This window comes from Adelges cooleyi, unplaced genomic scaffold, assembly GCF_023614345.1.
Source record: "Adelges cooleyi isolate 19-005CV unplaced genomic scaffold, UGA_ACOO_1.1 ACOO_flye_CR_arks_rails_tigmint_CR_PRNA_247, whole genome shotgun sequence".
Lineage (NCBI taxonomy): Eukaryota > Metazoa > Arthropoda > Insecta > Hemiptera > Adelgidae > Adelges > Adelges cooleyi.
The window spans coordinates 5,963,118-5,987,247 of NW_026095912.1; the positions used below are offsets into that span (position 1 = coordinate 5,963,118).

General features: G+C 33.8%; 1 protein-coding gene across 1 annotated transcript; it reads left to right on the top strand.

The window, feature by feature from the left end:
- The first annotated feature begins 5,360 nt into the window (after positions 1-5,360).
- On the top strand, positions 5,361-6,815 carry LOC126837005 (cytosol aminopeptidase-like). Its single transcript, XM_050570730.1, has one exon. It carries the CDS (start codon positions 5,361-5,363, stop codon positions 6,813-6,815), a length of 1,455 nt encoding a protein of 484 aa, XP_050426687.1.
- Positions 6,816-24,130: the final 17,315 nt, after the last annotated feature.

Below are 24,130 nucleotides of genomic sequence, written 5' to 3' on the forward strand. Positions count from 1 at the left end.
TTTATTACACGTTAATTATACAAAACAACTGCAGTATTGGTATAATAATATTATGTTCCATTTGCAATAATTAACCAAAATAATGTATTTAAAACAAAGTAATAAAATCGTTAATTTTAAGTATTTTATTGTTCTTTTTTATGGTTGTCAAATATGTTTATATACTATTATATTTATTTCCAAGAAGTATTATTAATTGTAATTTGGCATTTAAATAATTCAACTTAGTATTGTATACGTTTTTTAGTAAGAAAATCTAGTCTATACAGTTGCTAAAAATATGATATCTAGTCTCTAGTCATAATTGTTAAGATAATATTTGATTTGATGTATCGGTGTTTAGTTTATATGGGCATTTTAATAGTTTATGCAAACCGAGTTATACCTATGTTGTTAAGAAACTTAATGTACTTAACATTTAGACGTGTAAAACCTAAAATATTTCACGGATTGGTATACTTCCGTATCTTTTTCCATATATAATTGTTCTTGTTTTCTTTTTTTCAATTCAACTTAAGCTAATGCTTGTTGTGTGTGTTTTGAATAAACTAAAATAAGTTATTCCAGTAGACAGTAGTTAAAAATTGATAATAATTTTCGGGAAATGAAACACATATTTTTAAATGGTAGTTTTATTGAGTGAATTTTACAATTGAATGTTGGTTACCTATAGTTTGTACTCGACTATATGATTCCAACGAGAATTTGATAAACAGATTTTAATAATTTCACTTTCTTTTATTTAGTAAAGATTTAGATTTATTAGGACCCCAATAGAAAAACAATTGTGTTAGAATACTTGTTCTGTCTAAACTATTAAAACACCACTAAAGCTTCGAGAGTCCCTTAGGAAATCTGTTAGAAAACTAATAATTAGATTGTTAATACGAATTTGTTTCAATCAGGTAGTTAGACTTCGAATACTACTCCTTAAAAAAAAAGATTTCACAATACCAATAGGAAAAAACACCACGAAATGTTTGTTTAAGACATTACGTTATTATATTGATGTTATTATTTGGCTCGTGTTATTGAACCGGTTTTTTTTTTGTCAACCGTATGAGTAATTATGTTTAATATCATTGGCTTTGAACAAGACTGCTCCCTTAATATTATTACATAATATGTTTTTTTTATAATATATAATTTTATTTATGGCTTTTCAACCTGACGCCGTTGAATTGTTTTCTAGTTAAACGTCATATCACTGTATATAACATGATAATTTACATAATATAGTTAAGTTTATTTATTATAATAATTGTAGTAGATAACGGAAATAATGTAAAAAAGTGTACAGAATATTATTATGACGTTAGACACACTAACAAGTAAATGACTGAACGAGTGTAGAATGTAGTTATATACTAGTCTTTTGATGTTATTTCTGTAATCTACTACAAGCAAAATCCATTTTTTTTTTTAATGTTATGAACGTTTCCGTTTAAACAAGTTACCACAAAAAATGGTCGATGAATCCCGCTATTACATTTCTTTTGAATATTACAACATAGCGTTCGTAAAATAATGATTATTATGTATTTTAAATTTGTTAAGATTACTATTAACTGAAATATTTGATAATGCTATTACTTATACGTCACGATGTCTGTTACCATAGCGAACAATTTAGTCAATGTTTTATTTCTTGTGTGTAAATAAAATAATATAATACGTCATACAAAATAATATACAAACATGTTTGATAAAATTCTTTATTGTGTTCATTGATTTATCTACATTTAGCCTCGTGGTGACATTTAGAACAACGTTTTTTTTTTTTACATATTTTAAATTCAATTAATATTATTCCATTAGTGGACAGTGTGATTAATGTATTTATTCAATTGACATTATAACCAAAAATTTGGCTAGTTAAATACTTGTTCAACTTTTAAGTTTTAAATACTTACGTATGTCACATGACTTTTAGAACTTACTGTATGTTGACTACAAAAGCTATGCTTTAAAAATGAATTTTATGAAAAGTTAATTCAATAGTGGACAACTGCCAGTACACTGGTCAACGAAAATTCAATTTTTTAACTGACTTTTATGACTATGTTATCATGTGACTATTGTGACTTTGTTTTACTATGTTAGGAACAAGGTTATTGATATTAAAATAGTTCGCATACAAATAGTTTTATTATAATTTGATTTTTTTCAAAAATACCGTTTTTATGACAAAAAATGAGGTTATAATTAGTGTTAAAGTAAACATTTTTTACAAATGGTGTAAAATTTCTCGATTGAGTTTTAAAAGTAATTTCACCACAAATTAACACAAAACTTGTCAGGGTAAGTTTGATACAAAAATTCAATATCTCGCTTAGATAAAACAAAACTTTTATATTTTTTATAGCTGTTGTCAGTACCGAAAAGTAGCATTACAAGTTGTCATACTAAATGGCTTAACACGCGGCACATTTCAAATTAGTTATTGCTGTCAAATCCAATTAGAAATTACCTTCGCAGCTTTTTTTTTTTTAATATTTCTGTTGGCGGAAAATTGGTAGGAAACTGACAAAATCACGTACAACGAACAATCGTCGCGTAAGTACACTACAAACGAATTTTGATTTTCGGGTGAAAACAGTTATCTGTTTATTTTTTCATTTCACAACATCACCGCTATACCTTGCCCTTGTTGCACGTCCCGGCAAGGCGATAACCGTATTGCCAGGCCTTTTCGGACTTGTCTGTGTGTTTTCATGACCAATTGGCATCCAGGGCACGTCGCGCCGCCACGTCCAGCCCGTTTAAACCGTGAACGGTATTACTGGAAACCGGGTTGTGGAGATAAACCAACCCTTTGGGATGTCCGTGTGCGCTCATGCAAGACCGACCGGGGGCAGTTCGGGAAACCGATCAAAGAGATGATCTCCGTCTGGAACAAAGCACAGGCCGACTCAAAGGTATGTACCTGCTTCGCTTTTGGCTTTTCCACTTACAGCGGAACGCAGGACGACAACAAATGAACATTAGATTGTGGGTTTGACTAAACAGCAAACGGATGACGTAAAACGCTTTTAGCACAGGTAAATGTGTTGCTGCGTTATCAGACTACATAATATTAATATGCAAGGTTGCTAAAATGTTTATTTTACCGAAACGGTCAAAGGGGATTTTTTCGGGAGTAAACATTCATTAAAATTAAATAATTTGATGATGTACTTGGAGTGAGTTGACAAACCAATACTATAACTGACGCTTTAATGTGAAAATGCGCATCAAACATTTGACTTTATTATTTTGCTAATTTCTAAGTGTATTCATTGGTATTGTGCTTTATTTTTTAACATTAGTTGAATGTACACCTATTTAGGGAGGGATTTGTACAGTATACATAATACATAATTAGTTATGAACCGATTGGCTGTACATGACTGACCTGAACACCAAATTTGATGAATAGGTTTTCGTAGTGATGAGGTAAAGCAAAATCTTTTATATTTTAAAATATTTTCAGCCAAATACAATAAAATATGATCTTTGTAAAATTGAAATTGGTTAATTTGGCAATCACGTCAAATTATTTTATTCTTACTTGAAGGTCATCGATATAAATGCCGGGTGAATAGATCAGATACTATTAAATAAAAATACAACAAAAAACACATAACATTATAAGTCTAATTTTTTAATGTATACAATAGATTTAACAATAACAAGCTGAAATGTGAGAATCCGCAATTTCTGATTATAAAATATGTTATGTTCGGAAATTAAAATGTTGTTGCTTGAAATCTCAATTATAAATTTGTGGTTTAATTATTTTTCTTTTGTCTATGTTTATTATTGGAAATTGTTTGGTGTCCTTTTATATTTTAATTATTGTTAAATCGCGATTTTTGCTAAATGATTGCTTTTAATTGAGTTATTGGCTATTTATACATTTTTTTGACTTTTACTAAATCTTTAATTTCTATGCAATTTACAGATTGATATGCTTTAAAACGGAATTATTTTATTTGTATTATATGTAATATGTATTTTTTAAATGTACTTGGTATGATGTTTTTTGCCCGGACCGGTTAGGTTTCTAACTGATTTCTTCAAGATTAAAAATCAAACCTAAACGATACTTAATTAGGCAAAACATTTTTTTAAAAAGAACAAGAGCAACGAAACCCCTATAAAATATACATATTTTAAAAATTAAAATTTACTTGGATGAGATATTGTTTAGACATAGTTCTACCTAGCATAAACTTTGGCAACCCAGAGAAAAACAAAAAACTCTTTCCCATTAAAAAAGTTGGAAACTTTTTCTTTATTTAGAGCGTAGTTGTGGAAATCGTCGTCTAAAAAATTATAATGAAGGATACCTAGAGGGGACTATAAAATAAACAAATTTCTCAAAAGTATGTATTCAAACTTTTGTTTATTTAGGAAAACCGAAAAAAAAGAGAAAATTATACTTTGACCGTTATAAATGCCTGTAACAGATTGTTACAGACTAATAATAAAAATAACTACAAATTATTATTAAAAGTTTTTTATTATTGAAATTATGCAAGATAGTTAAAATCTAATTAATTTTTTTTTTTCAAAAAAAATTTATGGTTCCCCTTGGATTTGACCTTTGTAATGTATCCGAGGGAAATTTGTGTATTAATTAAAATGTTGTTTTTTCTAAATGATGATAGATTGGACTACAGTCATTGCACTAGCCAAAAACATATAATAACAGTACTTATTTATTTTGTAAGCCTAATACTAAATCGAAATAGTTATTTTAAAGAATACGTTTTTCTAAAAACTATGTCGATAACATGTTTTAAATATTTGTTTTATATTATTTAACGTCTTTGAGCGTAGATGGAATAGAGGGAGAGAAAATGTGGTAAAACTTTTGAAAAAAGACTACTCTTTATGTGCTCGAAACGTTTTTACACGTGTCTTAAGAGGACGCTGTTTCACTATAAGTATTTCTGAGAAACCAATAAAAAACGTTAAACGCATGAATGAGCAAGAACGATTGATCTTCTCGCATCGAACACCTTCGTATACCAGCTCAAGAAAACACGGTTTTGTTTTATTATTATTATAATTATTTGCTGGCCAAGAAAAATATTTTATAAAAAATTGTTTTATACATATGGCGCCACTGACCATTCGAGTAGGATCCGTCTAAAAGACGATAGTGTCAGCAAAATTTTAGCGAAGTATAAATTTTTTTTGTGATTTTTATTGACATGATTTTAAATAAATTGTTGCCTAAGCTCAATCGGCCATCGACAAAACAACAACTCGTCCTCCAAAGATTATATGCCGACCTCATTCCATGCAGCCCGACCGGTGTTTCGCCGTCCCTCCGAGGTCTCGTACTTGGGTGTTTCGCCCAAAAAGGTGACATGACCGGCGAAACTCTGACATTCACACCGACAGCCAGCAGATTCAACGATTCGCTCGGCGGCAAGTTGATGGAACAATTGCGGTATGCCAAGCCACCACCGGCCCGTGGAGATGTGCGCACTTTCTACGGGCTCGACCAAACATACCCTTACGTGTCCGTGGTCGGTCTGGACGACGGCTGTCTCGGCTACAACGAAAAGGAGGGCATAGACGAGCAAAAAGAAACGGTACGCAACGCTGCGGCATTAGGTATAAGATCCCTGCAAAATTTCGACGTGCAAAAAATCTACTTAGAAAGTTTCGAGTCTGCGGAGAGCTCTGCCGAGGGCGCATCGATGGGAATGTGGGCGTACCAGGACCTGAAATCTCGGCAAAACTGGAAGAATATGCCGAAGCTCGAGCTGTACGACAGTTGCGATTGGACCGGTTGGCAAATCGGTCTGCAAAAGGGCTCTGCGCAGAACTTGACGCGGCAGCTACAAGAGATCCCGGCTAATCTGTTGACGCCCAAAGCGTTCGCCCGAAACGCGGTCACGCTGTTGTCCAACCAGGGCATCGATTTGCAGGTTCGCGGTAAACACTTCATGGAGTCCCGGAACATGAACGCACTGCTTGCCGTGGCCAGCGGGTCTTGCGAAGAACCACAGCTCCTGGAGGCTACATACGAAGGTTGCGACATCGACGTGCCTCCCGTGGTGCTGATCGCCCCGGGTCTGACTTACAATTCGGGCGGCCTGGGATCGCTGAGGTCATGCGAAGATCAGAGACACTCTCGTGGTGAAATTTCAGGCGCCGCCACTCTAGTGGCCGTCCTGCGAGCGGTCAGTGCACTCAAGCTAGACATCAACCTTAAGGTGATCATACCCTTGGCCGAGCACGTGATCGGTTCAGGCTCATTGGAACCGGGAGCGGTATTGATGACCAAAAGCACGAAGACAGTCCTGGTGACCGACACTGTAAAAGCTAACCAACTTATCGTTGCCGACGTCATGTCCATGGTGGGCATGTCCGACTGTTACAACGCCAAAATGATAATCGACATCGGCCCGTACGTAGACTCTTCGGAAATTTGGTCTTCCCTGGCGCTAGGAGTATTCACGAAAAATCCGTCGTTAATGGAATCTATAAAAGCGGCAGCCATGCACACTGGCGACCGAGTCTGGAGACTACCGCTGTGGAAACAGTCAACCGTGCACGTCCAATCGGCAAACCAAGCGGATCTTGTAAATTCCAGCAAGCATTTTGGTGCAAACTCTATGCAAGCCGCGGCTTTCTTGCAAGAATTCGTGCCCCAAAACGTGCCTTGGATGCACCTGGACATCAGCGGGCTCTTAAAGACAACAGGTCGCGATGCCGCGTATCTAGCTGAAGGTATGTCCGGTCGACCAACAAGGACGCTTATAGAACTTTTGGCGCAGATGACATGCCAGACAGCGTCTTCGATAACTGCATAAGTCCGAGCCAAAATTATTGAAAAAAAAATTGACCCAAATATAATCAAAATACAACCGAGTGTTTTTTTATGATTATTTCAAATATTTCTAATTGAAAATTTTATTGAAAAACAATTTCCGACATTTCGGTTAATGGTTTTTGCACTAGTTGCTACCCAATGCCTCTTTGTGATGACATAGAAACGAAATAGTTTTATTGTGGAATAAAACGTGGGACAGCGAAATAGAACCGTATTGCATCAGTTTATTAAAACACCTAAATATTTGTATTTACACGGTTTTTGCTCAGCCAAAATGTGCATGTTTCAGCTCAGCGACAAAATTATTATCTATATATCTTCTGTTGTTGCCATCACAGTTGTTCGTTTTCCTAAAACATGTGCGTTAGTTTTTTCCCATAATAACCATTTTTTAGCGATAGCTAAAATTATTTTTATTTTATGAATAATAGTCAGAAAGCGTGCCGGCTTAATATTATAACGGTTGTACGGGAAAAATTAAATCACTTCCTTTCTGGTTTTGACTGTATTTTATTTTCCCCCAAAGTGCGTGACGCCCGATTTCGTTATTACCTTGTCCCCTATGAACAAAAAAAAAACACCCGTGTAATCATAGTGTGATGTTTAATTTTTAGAAAAAAAAAGAAACAGGATGAACAAAAGTACACAGAATGTTTCATTAAGGATATGACAATCGATATATATATATTAAAATAAATGCAATTTGTAAGTTTTTTCTTTATGAAAACATTTTTGTTCCATTTATATCACAATTATATTATAAAAAATTATTTTTTGACATTTTCATGTCTTAGCTCTGGCACATAACCGAAAAAAGCGTTCGTTACAAAAGCGTTCGTTACAAAAGCGTTCTTTACAAAAGCGTTACAAAACCGTTACATGGGGGTAGAAGATAGGGGTAAGAGATAGGGGTGGGAGATAAGAGATATGTTGTACGTTCAACGTTCAAATTAGAACTAAATGATAAATTCAAAATAAATTAAGGGCCCAAATTCTCTATGTTTAGTTACTTTTGGCCAGATAATAAACACTACAATTTTAGCCAGAAACTTGATTATACATAATTTTTTAATCTCCTTGGCCTTATGCTATAACTGGAAACTCCATGTAATTTTTTTTTTTAATAATTCCACAACTAATCTAAATGTATTCGGTACTTCAACGAGACATGAAAATGTTTTACCGTGGTTGCAGACTCGGCTGAAAAATGGCTGATTTTTTTTTCTCAATATTATCAAAACAATCTGTATAATATTTATTTTACAATAAGTTTTTTTTGACATTTTCATGTCTTAGTTCTGGCACATAACCCTGATACATATCTGAAAAGAGCGTCACCACACGGAGATGGGGTTGGGGTGGAAATAGGGATGGGGGTAGGAATGGGGTTGAGGTTGGGAGTGGGAATTAGCTGTGGTGCATAACCGAAAAAAGCATAACGAATCAGTTTGTCGGTGGGAGATAAGGGGTAGACGATGGGGGGTGAGAGATAGGGGATGAATGATAGGGGTGGGAGATATAGTAGGGAATAGGGGTGGGATTTAGGGTGAGTGATAGGGGTAGGGGTGAGTGATAGAATGGGAGATAGGAGTGAGTGATAGAGGTGAGTGATAGGGGTGGGAGATAAGGGTAGGGGATAGGGGTGAGTGATATGGGGTAGGGTTGAGCGATAGGGGGTAGGAGATAGGGGGTTAGTGATAGGGGTAAGATATAGGAGCTAAGAGATATCTTTTACGTTCAACGTTCAAATTAGAACTAAATAATAAAATCAAAACAGTTTAAGGGCCCAATTTCTCTATGAATTGTTTTAAGTCAGATAATAAACATTACAATTTTAGCCAGAAACTTGACGTTTTAATATACTACCTTGTTACCGCTTGTTAATATACTATATCATTATCTATAATTCCACCACTACTCTAAATTTATTCGGTACTTCAACGAGACATGAAAATGCTCGTTCGTGGTTGCAGACTCGGCGGAAAAATGGCTGATTTTTTTTGAAAAGGATATGTGCATAGCTTGAATAATTAGCATGCGAGGAAGCCACTCAGTGGTAACATCTCAGTCACTAAATATTTACAAATTTTTTTATTGTTTTCCGAAGCTTTATTGACTTTTTGAAACTTAAACAGTAATGTATACAGTATACATTATATTAACTTTTAAATTTAAGAATAATTTTCTAAAAATGTTGACTGGTCGATAACCAGTTTTGGATTATTACTTTTAAAGGTATTAAAGTTAAAATTTTGGGGCAGAAGGAAGGGTAGAAGGTAGACTTATATTTATCTGCATGCAATACAAATGTAATTTGAAAAGTAATCATCCAAAACAAGTACCGACTAGTCAGAGTTAAAGCAAATTATTAATACTAAAAATATTAAATATATACTTTACCGTTTAAGTATCAAAAGTTGAAAGAGCTCTGGGTAACAATGAAACGTTCAAAAACAAGTAGTTAAAACTACATAATTGCATTTACTTTAAGAGAAACCTGGTGTCTTATCCTAAATGGATCATCCTGTATACATTTACCGCAGAAGTCCCATGAGCGAGATAACGGAATGGTTATCTTCGTCAACTTGGTTATAAAACTTATGACGACAAATAGAAGCCAAATAATTACCTACATTCTTTTAATTAAAAAAAAAAGCTCTGCGACTGACATAAGTATACAAGCTACTGATGGAAAAGAGAGCCGTCGTCTTTGTGTTGATGAATAAAATGTTATAAGAAGTCTTTACGAGGGTTGGTTTTCGCGAAACGACGGTCCCCAGTGAAAGGCTATGCGTTTCACTTATTTCTTAACATTACTAGTGCAAGTTATATTTTGTTGAGTTTATTAAATATACTCAACAGAGTTTTTTTCTTTCTACGAAATAACGTTAGGAGCAAAGAAAGTTTCTTATAAAATCTTTATTAAATATTGAAATATAAATACAAAAATAATAGTTTTTTTTTTAAGTCTAGTTTTTAACCGTAGTAACTTAGATAATAAAGGATATAGCTTTTACAAGTAAAGAAGCAACCTACATAATATTTTTTTAGCCTGGCAAAGACAGCACGATGAAATGTCATATTTTCATTATATAATTTTACTTTTAGCATTCAAATCAAGTAGAGATATTTCTTGAGTAGGTACAGTCAACACTGTAGGTTAGCATTATTTTTGTTCTTGAGTATCAACTGGTTTTTAAGATCTTAATCTGTTGTTGAGTGTCAAAAAAAAATTCTCAAAATTGTATATCTTATTTTCATAACTTAGAATTACACTATTCGAAAAAAGACAAATCAAAGTATTGAATTTTACTAAAACTTATTGCCGAGATGTTTTTCACTAACCTATATTCAAAATTTATTTTACTAGAATAAGGACAAGCAATACATAAAAAAATATGATCATGATTATTGAACCACTTTTGAAATCACTTACTACATTTTATCTAATTATGTGTTTTATTCATACTGAACCGATACTATGTTTATATTTTGAAATTTACTAAAATATATGTTGGAATAGGTGAGAAAAATCGTAGTCTATTGAAACGGTCTTAATTTTATTACTTTAAATCATTCTTATTTGTCTATATGTATAATCATGGTGTTATTACTTTTAAATAAGTTAATTGTTAATGCTGTGAAGATAAATTTTTAAACATAATTTTAACACTTTATTTATTTTTTGGACCCTTTTTACTGTTAAGTTCGAAAAAAATAAAATAAATTCTTAAAACTATCAACTTTAAAAATAACCATGTCCACGGGAAATTATAGTAATAATATTTATTTGAAGAGAACAAATAAATAATTACGCCCTTACAGGCAAGCAGTACAGAATTTAACATAAGCATTAGTAACAAAACATGACTAGAACTAATACAATTTAAATTTTAAATGAAAACATTATCAAATGAAACATAATATAACAGATTAAACATAATTATCGAGCGAGAATCTAGCTAGGGAATCATGAAAAAAAAAAAAAAAAGTTATCCAATTTATTGCAATTGGAAAAACCTATTGATAAATCATTCCAACACAAATCTATAATAGCGAAACGATTATAATAATATAGTTCACGACCCGTTTAACAGTTACAGCGTATGTTTAACACTGACGGTTACCGGGCAATATTGTGCGGTGATACGCATGAGGTAAAATGAAAGTAAAAAAAAAAAAACCATTTACATGATTTTATCGAATACTTCGGTTTGCGATACACTCGATACGTTCCCAAACAACCGGAACGTGCGGATGATGAAAACGGCGTCGGCGACAGAGGCCGGGCCGTGTAATCCTCGGCCGAGGACCGGTCGCCGGCGGTTGCACAGCGCGGCCACGACCGAGACCACGATCGCCACCCAAGTGCTGACCGACAACATCGACCGGCCCAGACCGAAACCGGCGGCGGCGGCGGCCCGGAACCCGGCGGACGGACGGCCCCGGCGACCGCGCGCCGAGGTGTACACGCAGACCGTGGTGTCGTGGTCGGTGAACAACGGCGAGTACCGCGTGTTGCCGGTGGTGAGCAGACCGTGCGCCGAGAACATGGTGCCCGTGCCCAAGATCATCAAGTCCACCAAGAAACTGTTGTGCAACGCGGCCGGCCTCCGGAAGGACGCGACCAAGACGCCGGAGGTGCGGTGCGAGCTGGACGACCTGGTGGAGCGGCTCGAGTGGTTCCTCAAGGACATGGGACAGTCGTCGGGCACGTGCGACCAGGTGACCATGTTCGTCGACCGGTTCGACGCGTACCGCACCGAGTACTATCAGCTCCGGGACGGCAGCGCGGCCGAGTTGGGCGGAGACGCCGGGTGCAAACCGTGCCTATCAAAGAAACCGAGCCGAGTTCTCCAGGACTGCCTGGATAAGTGCGGCAAATCCAGCCTAACCGAACCGTCGCGTTGTCCGAATCCGAACGTCCCCCGTCCTCGGCCCTGTCAGGAGCCGCCGCCGCCGCAGCCCGTGGAAGACCCTCCGTCGGTGGTGGGCCGAAACTTGGACAAGTGTCCCGGAGAGCTGGACGTCACCAAGAAGGCGGCCATAGGAAAGATGAAAAACTGTAGAAGACGCGAACCCTGCGTTTGCTTTCAAAAGTTCAAACACTACTGCTGCTGTCTGTGTATGCCTTGGTCGTGGGCCATATTTGGCGGCAACGCGCCGACGTGCCAAGACTCTAACGTGCATAAGCCCAAAAAGAAAAATACCAAAAAATGCAAAAACCCCAGTCACGGTTGTTGTTTTTAGTGCGGTAAATGTGATTGCAACGTTTTTTAACAGAATATTAAAATGTGTTTGTAATAATCATTACAATATTGTGTGTAATAAAGTAAGTACTTTTTAGCCAAAATTGTTATCTTCGACCTTAATCTATAGTATAAATTATATAAAATACAGATTTTATAATGTATCAACTCAGTAACAGTGATTATTTAAAGACAGTTATCATTTGTTTTATCAAGACTATCACATTACATAGCCAGTTATATCTGATAAACTACATTTTCCCCTCATAGAACCTCTGTCCCTACCTTAAGTATTAAACATTTCTGAGTAGGTCTACAACAATAACCAACGTTTGAAAATGATAAAAGTATATTTTGTTGAAAAAAAAGTATTAAAACATTTAATGAAGATTAAAAAAGATCCTAATTCACTAATATCCATTTATTTTCTATTAAGGTTTCGAACAATTTTTGAAGATCTGTTTTCCACAAAACATGGTTAAACTTAACTTTTTCCATACGCTATACAAAATTACTATATATTTTACTATTATTCCATATATTCACTATATTAACAAAAACTGTTTTAGTGTGGTGTAATGACACGAGTAGTAACAAATTATAAGGCAAAATAAAATCGGCATTAGAATATGTTTTACTTTGAATTTACATATCACGGATCAACAGTTAAGCTATATCAGTCTCCGAAATACGACTATGATGTACACTGCCCAGTTTTAAGACTGAGTATTAGCGTTATATTTGTGCCATATGTCTACTTATCTACAAATCTATAATAACTAAAATAACGGCTGATTAAGATTAAAAATGAATAATAATTATTTAATTAAGACTCCAAAACGGCCAAGTGGGTGAAATATAGTTTTCTTGGTCGTTCAAAATGACCTAATACACAAACATCTCATACGTCTGTGGGTCTAATCATAATACGCTCATAACAAATTACACGTTGTGGTTCCATGGTCTTTTTTCTATAATAATTACTTTAATCTATTCACATATTATTTTCTATGGATCTTTTCAACCGTTCATGGTCAAGGCGAGCACCATCATTTATTATAATTATCTTATCATATCTGTAATTTCTATAATCTCGTTAATATACATGCTACCTATTACTTAAGTCTAGACTATGACAAACAGTATTCATTCATAATTACTGATTGTCTGTAAAGTTTTATCATGGTAGTAACTTAAACTTTAATACGGTTTGAATCAACTAAAATTATTATACAACTAAACAAAAATGTACAATGTAAATACAGTAAAATTAATGCCTAACTTTTGTTAATATCGCTGGTATGTTTTACGGATAACTAAAAAATATGTGATACAATAATGTGAAATATCCGAAATTTAAACCAATGCAATGAAATTAGAGCGCTAGAATATATTCAAAAGAGAGGTAAAGATGTTGTTAATATTTTTGAAATAAATTCCTTATATATTTTATGAATGGATTTGATGGTTATTTCTGAACGATTATAAACATGTTTTATTAAGTTAAGCCATTACTATTGCATGATTCAAAAATTCTATATAACCCTAAAACTATTGATTTTTTTTTTAAATAAAAAGGTGCTTTTATATAGTTTACTATTACACCGTCCAAACGGCTATCCTTAAAAAATACAAAATGAGACTAATAATAAAAGTAGTATACACCGTTTCAATATGTGCATTTGTTTTCGATGAGGTTGAAAGTATTGCTAGTCTACAGCGACTGGTATAAATATGTAAAAAAAAAAAATTCAAGTTAAATAACTGTCATCAAGTGTTTTATGGAGTCGACTTTTGCCAGCACTGTGCCAATTCCGAATGAATAACTGCGCTGACAACGTTTTATTTATGTAGTCGAGGAGAGCCAAATAAATTTTCAAAACTAACGATTCATCATAAGAGCACACAACAGATTTATCGTTTCTACTTAATTTGCTGTCTTATTCGAAACATGTAACAAACGGTGTTTGTAATTATTTTATTTAATAGGACTTTTTAAAAGCCTATCTAATTAAAACACAACTCGATGTAAAATACCAATGTCTTACAACACCAAGCAAAAAAAAAAAATGGAGTTTGTTTTTCATTATTTTAGTCGTGTCAATCGAACCCATTAGACGACATTGACTACAAACATTATCACTGAGGTAACCAGACGAACAAAAGACTTCTGGTAACCTCGTTATAACCGCAACAACATGGTTGGCTTAGATTAAAAAGTATTCAAGTGCTTTATAGTAAGGTTTCCCGTTTTTCATTGTCACGCCGAAACGCCTACACCGGTATTTGCAACGGACCTTTGCCTTTGGAAAACTCCGAAACGCCGGTTTAAGCCCACACACTTTTTAACTATATTCGTTCGCAGTTACGTGGATACTTTTCAGACACAGTGGAGAATAATTTTTTTATCATCAAAACAAATTGGACCGCAAGGGACATGACAAATTGACCAAGACGTCTTGTCGAGCAAAGGTCGATGCCGTGCCGCTTTCTGAGTAATAATTATAAGCGCAGATTATTCATCGTCTAGAGATCAATCTCAGAGCGCTCCACAGTTATGACAACGCCGACTCGTGTTTTCTTATCCTCGTTAACAATCTATCTAAGCTGCTCCTTAGGTCCGACACGTTCTGTGTGTAATGATCAGCCTGAGCGAAAGTGACAATTTGGCAAAATAATTTAATAAAATATCGTTTTCTTTACATCGTGTAGACAAAGCATTCATTACCATTACAGTTTTGTTCATAAGCGCAATAACTTTTGAAACAAACAAACCTAGTATGAATACTTACACTGTTACTCTAATGTCTTAACGGTAACTTTGAAAGTTTTAAGATTGAGAACAAATAAGCATAACCGATTTGACGGTCTCCTCAGCTAGTTTTTTTTTGTTGTCATAGTTATCGTAGCAATAGAAAGCTGAAACTTTAGGTTTGAAAGAATTTCGCTTTGTAATTATTTTTAATTATTGAACGGTCGCGATTTGCATGAACGTTTTAAAAATAAATCCGTTTATTAAAAATGCAACAAAAACAACTGAGTGACAAAAATGGCAAAAAAAAAACTTTTGCGCCGCTTAATTTAAAGTGAAAAGAAAAGTTTTGATTGCAAAATTGACTTTAATTAAAATCGCAGTATACTTCACTTAGATCAGCGTGTTCGTTAGTTAGTTTAAGATTTAGTTCGAAGAAAAATTAAAAGTAACCAAAAAAAAAAAGCTACCGTTCAATACACGGTCCAAACGACGACTTGTCTTAGCATTAATATAAGATAATGTACAGGTTGATAAGATTTTATACCTATGCGGAATAATGATTTGAATTTGAATAAAGTCAACGCGTAACGACCTTGGAGCGAGAAGAGGCGTTCCGCCTCCGCCGGCAAGCAAAAGGATCCGGACAACGGGGCCCCCTCAGGACTGCTACCCTCGGCAAGTGGGAGGACAGACTTCGGACAGCAACAGGAGGTGAGTGGACGAGAACGCTCGTCACTGACTTCCGGAAATGGGTTGGACGGAAGCACGGGATGATGGGCTACCGCCTAACCCAGTTGCTGTCTGGGCATGGGTGCTTCAACGAATTCATCCACAGGATCGGCAAAGCATCCAGTCCAGCATGCTCACACTGTGAAGGCATCGTGGACAGTGCCTATCACACGCTAGTGGAGTGTTAGGCCTGGGAGTCCCAAAGGCGGGACCTCCAGAACGTCGTCGGTAAAGTTGTCCCGGAGACACTGGTCGCCAACATGATTGCAAGCTCTGATGCGTGGAACGCGGTCGCTCGCTTTGCCGAGTCGGTCCTCAAAGAGAAGGAGGAAGCAGAGAGGGCTAGACAGCGGCCGGCCAATTGAGAGCCCCAGCGTGCAAGGGCGGCGTGTGCGCGCGTCACCGGCCCGGAATTATTTCACCGGGGATTAGATTGTACATAAACCTTTATAGACTAATATAATTGAGTGTATAGTACTTTCAAGGTAGCTGTAAGTAAACTTGCAACTAAATTTCGATGTGGCCTAATGTGAATATTGTTATTAGGCCACCACCCGGAGTGGGTGTGTTAGTTTTTAAGTTCATGTTTGTATTTATTGTTTACTATACCCAATAAATGGCATCAGAGACTGGGAGGAAGTAATGCCTCACAGGGCGCCCCCCCCCCTTCGGTATTCTATGGGTGCATGTGAGAAAAAAAAACGCGTAACGACCTTAAACGCTTAATTTTCAATTAAACTGTAAGAAATAGAAAGTTGATTCTGATCTCATTAGAAAGATCTTGTTGAGAAATTATAAAATATGAGTTAAAAAAATTTAAAAAAAATTATTTAAGTATTTTAAAATAAAAAATTTGTTAGTTTTAGCTATTTTTCTTTTCACTCGTAGATGTCTGGAACCGACGAAGGTATTTTGGTGTTTAGGGTCTTATAATATAAGACTAATATAATATAATATAAGAATAACACCTTATTATGTATATAAATTCAGTGGAAATTTTCAGAACATTATCTGATATAGTTTATTCACTTAAGAGCTTTAAATTTGTATGTCTAAAACCAATAAATAAAAAGTTGAAACATATTCATAAACATATTTTTAATTAAATTTATCCAACTTTTTTAACGTCGTTTGTACTGATTTATAGAGTACTTGATTTGATCTCTGCTGGTGTAGACTGATATTGGTTTGGTCTGTGCTTGGTTTTTTTTGTTTGCGTCTTAATCAACGAACATGTGTAACTGATCTATACACTGTGTAACTGATATACTTACACAGTGTATAGATTGTAGAAACAATACACCGAAAATATATATATCTATTAAATCAAAAGTTAAAAGCAGACATCTGCTATCCTTTGAAATTCGAGAAATACAAAATAAAAATTGACATATTCTCAACATAAAATATGTTCCAGGTACCTGTTTGACATGATCGGTTAATTGAGAATTTGACATGAGTGATGCCTTTAAATTGGTAAAAGTAAAGTAAAATCAAAGAGAACTCACTTGAATCATTACTATTTTTTTTGCGTGTTTTTGGATTGAAAATTTAAAAATTAGACTGTGGAAGATAAATGTATTGTTTTTTATTATAATTTTTTTTTTTAAATAAATAATTACTACATTTTTAAATTTAATGAAAGCATGCTCTGGATTTTCAGAGTATTGTATCATAATAATTTGTTATTACAAGAATAATGTGTTTGCGTTGCACTCAAGTTATATACGCGCTATCAGAATAATAATCATAACATAACAATAACAAAATGAAAATGATGCGTGTACAAAGCAAATGTATTATCGTAGGCGCTTAATGGTTAATGTATGAATATGTATGATAATTATTATTATTTGTTTAGTGTGCAAATGAAATTCAGTTGCAGTCAAACATTCAACCACTTGGGGTAGACTGCTTTGTGGTCGCGACGAACAAAAGGAAACGGATGCACGAGTATTATTGTTATTATACTAACAAAACAATCATATTATTGTGTAGACAATTTCCATTAGCGGTGATGGGAAACGCTTAAAATTTGCACTTGGGAAAAAAAATATCAACTATTTTCTTTGGAATTATTAAGAAAATTATTTATAATTAAACTTGATGCAGAATGTGTGATGTTCCCCTTCCCCCAAAGGATACTCTTATGTCATGACTCCTGTTGGATTTAGTAGATCTCTAGTTGATCGCCAATTGTAAGTAGATTTGTATTATTACACGACCAGTTATTTATTATACAGGGATAAGTCGAGGGGTCGCTTAAAAGGCGGATCCGTTTGAATAGTTGTTGTAAAACCATTATTGCCGTGAAATAGTGGGCGTATTCGAGTTTATGCACTCACTTACAAAACAAACTCGGAAAGTTTTTTTTTTTTTTTAATTTTCCACGTGAAAGATATTTGGTTTGGGGCGAATTAATCGAATAGTAAAAAAACAATAAAACCTTTTTACATATTTAAACACAAACAAAAAACAAAAAGCACACAAAAGAAACTCTTTGTATAAATTGTACATATTCCAACATACTCAAAACGTTAGAAATATATTATATTTTTCATTTTTCTACATTAGTTATCGCCAAATTAAAGCTAAATTGTTTACAGTTATAACTTTTATTAGCCACTGATTGTTAATATTCTAATAACAACTTTGTATAATATTTGTACATTTACACAAAATCAAGTTTGATATAAGATTGTGGATTTATTTTGTTCTTGAAATTCCTAGCGTCACATTGACCTTAAAACTTTATTTAGCCTATTTTTTGCAACGCGTATACTATATTGGGGTCATTAAAAGAAAAAATTAAGTTTATAAACTTATAAAAACTATAATTCTTACTATAATAGTAAGAACTACACTTATAAGTATAACATAAAATTCCTCTAGTCGAGCTTTATAAATAACGATTGTTCTTTCTAGTTCCAAAACGGAATTATTGAAAAAAGCAAAGAAAATCGTGAACACATTATTTATAGTAGATTGTCCCGTGTGGCTGTCGTAATAATTTACCCAAGTCTTTTGTTTCTATCGATAAGTCATTAGTTAGGTACGTACACCACTGGATTCGGTGGGCCATTTAAACAATAGTTTGTCCCAAATGTATTACTAATTGATAATACTACAAAAAAAGTACTCGGTTTGATATTCAATTGGTTCTTACGATGTTAGTATAAACTTATAATAACAATGAAAATAATACAACATTGTGTACCTATCTGTTTAACTCTACACCTAATACCTATACACTTAAAATAAATAAATGTCCATTAAAATTCAAGAAACATGTATACCGGGTGATCAAAAGTACCTATACTTTACATTCATTTTTACTATGAAATTATTATTTTTGCTAAAGAGTTTCAACTGAAATCTTTATTTAGCTAAATATCCAAAAAAATGTTATAAGTGTAGTTTTAGAGGGTAACTTATAAAAAACCTACATAATAATTAATTCAACTATCAAAAGTAAAACGAATAACACGAATGTGTCGATAACCAGTTTTGAATCATTTTATAATTATTCATTTTTAAAATATTGAATTCTTCACATATACAGCATATATAGTATTACAGGTATAGATGAAAAGTGGAGTTCATGCAAGTAGACACAAGTAGTACTACACACGAATAAAATGAACATTACAGTCCACTCCCAACCTTGCCAATAACTATTCAAACGTTTAACCTAAATACCAAAAACTGTTTTATTTATCATTTAATACGGGGTTAATTTAAAACTTTTTCAGTAAAAATTATTATTTGACAAGAAAATTTATATAAAATACATTTTTGATCGCCCTTTAGATTTCATTTTTTTTCTCTAGCAAAAACTTGTATTGTGCTATTTTTATTGTAAAACATTTTTAGTATAATTGCATTTTTGCGAAGTTAAATTTATCGTTTTAATGGTATAGTTTTATAGCGCACGTTTTAAAAGTTAAAGTGGTTTCTTATTATTTACACATCAACTAGTATTAGTTTTGATGAATGGCTCGGAATAATGTGATTTGTTTAGATATAAAAAATATATCACAATAAATATTACAAAGCATTTTTGTGTTTGTTAAACAAAAGTTTCATGTGTATTAGCGATTTTAGACAACCATAATGTTCAGTGTAATTATTAATAGTTAATTTAAGTTGCATAATCATATTTAGTTTAACTTAATAATATATGGATTACTTTGATTTTTTCACCGCTTTCAGTAGTTGTGTTCGTTTCGTGGCCGGAAAACTCAATGGCCTTGCTGCAGACACCAGCACTATCACCCGGCTAAGAAATGAATAAACTATTTTTCTTTCTATTTTCTTTTTTCCGCATCTCGATATGAGCCTATCTAAAACGGCTCACGATATTCGTTTCTTCGATTACATTTTGTTGCCCTTTCCTGAAAACAATACCGGCTCTGACCTCACCACGTGCCGTCTTTACCGACTAATAACACACTGTTAAATGGTCCTGATCGAATTCGGCAGCTCAATAACCGCCGACAGACGGTTAAACCAAAAATATCAATAACATTACTGCCGTCAATTCGGTTAAGACTATAGGCCTGTAACAATCAACTTTCAATAACTTATATTATTATTATTATTATTGGAAACACGCTGTTCCCAACTGAGCTTATTACCAGCGACGACGGAGAATATTGTTTTATAACGCACTTGTAGTGCGGTCAGCGACTGCTGCTGATGAAATATTCAAGGACAGCTGTATTTGAAAGCAAAATATATTAGATTACAACTTTAGTCTAGGGTGAACGGCCGTCTGCTACGAAAACTTACCGCAACGTCTTGGGACCGCCGCTTCGATACTACAAGAAAATACACTCATGTACAAACGTTTGCCATAAAAAAATATACAAAAACAGAATAATGTACCTTGACTGCTAGATAAAAAAACAAGTCCCAATATTATGGATGATACATATCAATAGTCTATATGTGTATGGTTTATACAGGGTATTCAAAAAGTTTGAAAACCCCTGATTTTCAGGGGTATTTTTTGATTTTTTAATGTTATTAGGTGAAACTTTAAGTTCAAAGTAGTATACCATTATGAAGCATTTATAACTATATTAGAAACAAAACAAAATTTGGATTAGTTTTGAAAAAAGTATAATATATTTTCTGAAATATATGTTTCTAAAGAAAAAAATTGTATTATAAAACTGAATTAATTACCTGAATATAGTCATTTGAAATTTTTTTTGAAAAAATAGTAATTGTATTCTTTCTTTGAGATGCTGTTTTCTAATATAATTTTTATTAGCAACAAATATTCACTGAAAATAACGATAATTGTATAATTTCATAATATTATATTAATGAATGTAACATTTCAAATACTGCTTTATTGTTATTTTTAGCGTAAAAGTTGAACAGTTTTTTATTTAGAGCGATTGATCACCTGACATAACGATTGCAGATCTCGATCAATTAATTTGTTGGAAGTATAATATTTAAGTATGACAACTTCAAAGGTTATTTAATTTATCGGAGCACCGACGGGGTAACCGTTCGGTTTTTAGACAGATTTTATCAACTCGAACGGTTGATAAGTACTTTACGGGTTGTACTTAAGTTGCAAAGTGCTATATGTCAAAAAAATTATACCGTCCCGTCAAAATGAAAAAAAAGGACTGTACGTTTTGACATTTTATCCGACTACCCTGTAGAAGATTAAAACAAATTTGACTGTCATCCGTAACTCGCTTAAGCCTCAATTTATTTATGTCATCAAACCGTGTACCTAAAAGTAAAATATTATTATTTATTAAAATAAATTATTTCAGGGAAAATATCTGAATATCTTTTTTTTAAAGTTATTCCTCCTGGGATGATACTTATTTCAATAAATTATATCTGCTATGAAATGTAACTGTTAAAGTCAATAATGTGGTTTTTAATTATAATATGTATTTATGACCTATCCAAATAATAATAAATGGTAATTATTGACCCAAAAGCACTACATATAATTTGAGAAATTATATCCCATTGGGAAAAAGTTAACTTATTTTGTGCCCCACCGATGAAAAATGTCTGACACGGCCGTACCACTGCCACTTTTTCAACTTCGATGCCAAACTGAAAAATCAACATTTTTTTTAGTTTGGTAATTCCTGTTTAGGTGTATGTTCAGTCAGTAATATTTCATTAAGTACACATCTCAGCTAAAAATGTCTTCAAAATGACAGTTTCTCACCTGTTTTTCTCATTTTTTACCATTTTAAAATGGTTCATATATAAGAAAATAATCTTACTAACATCATGAAATCAACAACCTTGCTGGTAAGTATAATTAGTTAGAATTAGTTAGAATTACTTCTTGTTAGCTGTAGCAAGACTAACATATATTAGGTGTTAAAATAATTACATTAAGTATATATACAAGATATAATGTTATTAGTTTTAGTTTTATCAACACGTTTATACAATTTAATGTTCGTCTCGAGACTAAGAGGTTGATCTTTAACTCAATATGCAAATTATAATACCTAAAGAGAGGGGAAAAGTTTCAAAGTCCCATGGAGCTTTAATAAGTTCCACGGAATAACAGTACATATACATAACCATTATTCAAATAGAATTGGACCACGTTGTATCATTTTTCACGAGAGCACGGAATTTGTCAGCGAAACTCATAGAATGCTTATTTTTCCTCTTTTGGGATTCCCACCTTTACTTTTCGGGAGCATTATTATGGTTTTCTTGCAAGTTAAATTAAAGTCTATTTTACATATATACTAAATTTTTAGTTTTCCCACATTAAAAAAAAAAACGGTTAAATGGTTATTTTTTTCTTAAAAATGTTATGTTATATGTATATTTTAGTCTACCTTAAGTCTAATTTTCAGTTCTCAAACCATATAATTGCGCATAGGAAGTTCAAAAAACTTTCATCCTCTGGAAGGGGAAGGTATTAAATTTGGGTTTGATAATAGGGGCAAATCTAATAATTAATGGTACAAAATTTAGCACTTTTTTTTTTTAATTGTTGGATAAAGTCACAACGAATAGATGTTTCTTACAAAAATTGACACATGCGTAGGTATGGTAACGTAAGTGTACTCATATAGATAAATAGTGTTATGTATTGTGTTTTTTATATAATCTAAGAAACTAAAATTTTTAAAATAATTTTATTTGGTTGGTTAAAAGTGAATTCGTCTAGTAACCATCTCATGATGGCAGAGTTGTGCGTTCATGGGCTGTTAAGTTCACATGATAATGGTTAAAATGATTTAACTAGATCCAAAATCAGATATTTTAAACTATCCGGATAATTGAAAAGTATATTGATTTGTTTAACATCCAGACTTCGATTCTGGAAAAGTTCAAATTCTTATGTAATGTATCATGTTTTCTCGATGAAAACTTAAGGCGACCCACATTTTATAAATATTTATTAGCATATTAGTAGACTCATAAAATTCACACTATATTTTATATGTATTATAGTTTAAACTTTAAACCGTAAACGCCTTATATCATAACTGCGTTCATAAATGTCTATCCTAGTTTTAACTTATTTTTTTTTGGAGGGATACGTTAACGCCGGCTTATAATTATTGCAAATCTAAAAAATACATACAATTGTACCTTGAAATCTTGGCACCGATGTGATTCATAATAGACAAACAATACGGTCGCAAACGCGTACAGTATGTAGGGCATGATGTCAAAAACCACTTGAACAAGTACAATATCTAGCAGTCATAGTGAATACGCTAATATCGTTTGTAGTGGGATTACCGTTAAAATCAGCCTTGAATCTGTTAATATTCCTATGTGAAAATGTACCCAAAACTCGTTGTTTGTTTCTTTGGGTTCTGCGTTGTCAGTCGCTGGTCGGCGGTGGCTCAAGACGACCAAGTGGACCAGCTGAACGCTATTCTAGAGCATTCCGGATGGCATGCCTTTGGTAATCTACAAATCATAGACGATGGCCGGCGGTACGATATCGACGAATTGCTAGCACACAGTTCAGACAAACGGGCGGTAACTGAGGAAAACGTGCATACCAAACTTAGGCAAACCCTGCAAATGTTGAACTGTTCCTATATCAGACTGTTGATTAAGCACGACGATTATATAACGACACTGGGGAGTTTGTGCAAGATAATTAGACATGATGCTCCTGCGGCATACACGTGTTGGGACAATTTGTTCATACAAATGAAACAAAGCAACGAAATGGTCGGTAAAATGATCAGTGCGATGAGGTTTTTTAACCAGCTGTCCACGCAAAATACACTCAACTCGTACGTTTCCAACATCTTGATTTACCGCGTTAGCTTCTTCGGCAACAGAGAATTCGATTTAGAGCAATACGTCAATGACGGCAACGCCATCGACTTGACTCGGGTCTACTCGCAACGCATATTCATCAATGACATTTTATCGGTGACCACAGTTTCCCTGCGAGATTACTTTAAAAAAAAATGTTGGCTAAGTCCGTCCCACTTACACGAACCGGCAGACACAATAAATGATGCAACTTTAACTCGTCAAAATTCCATTGCCGATGCAGATCCGTCAAAGGAAACCAAT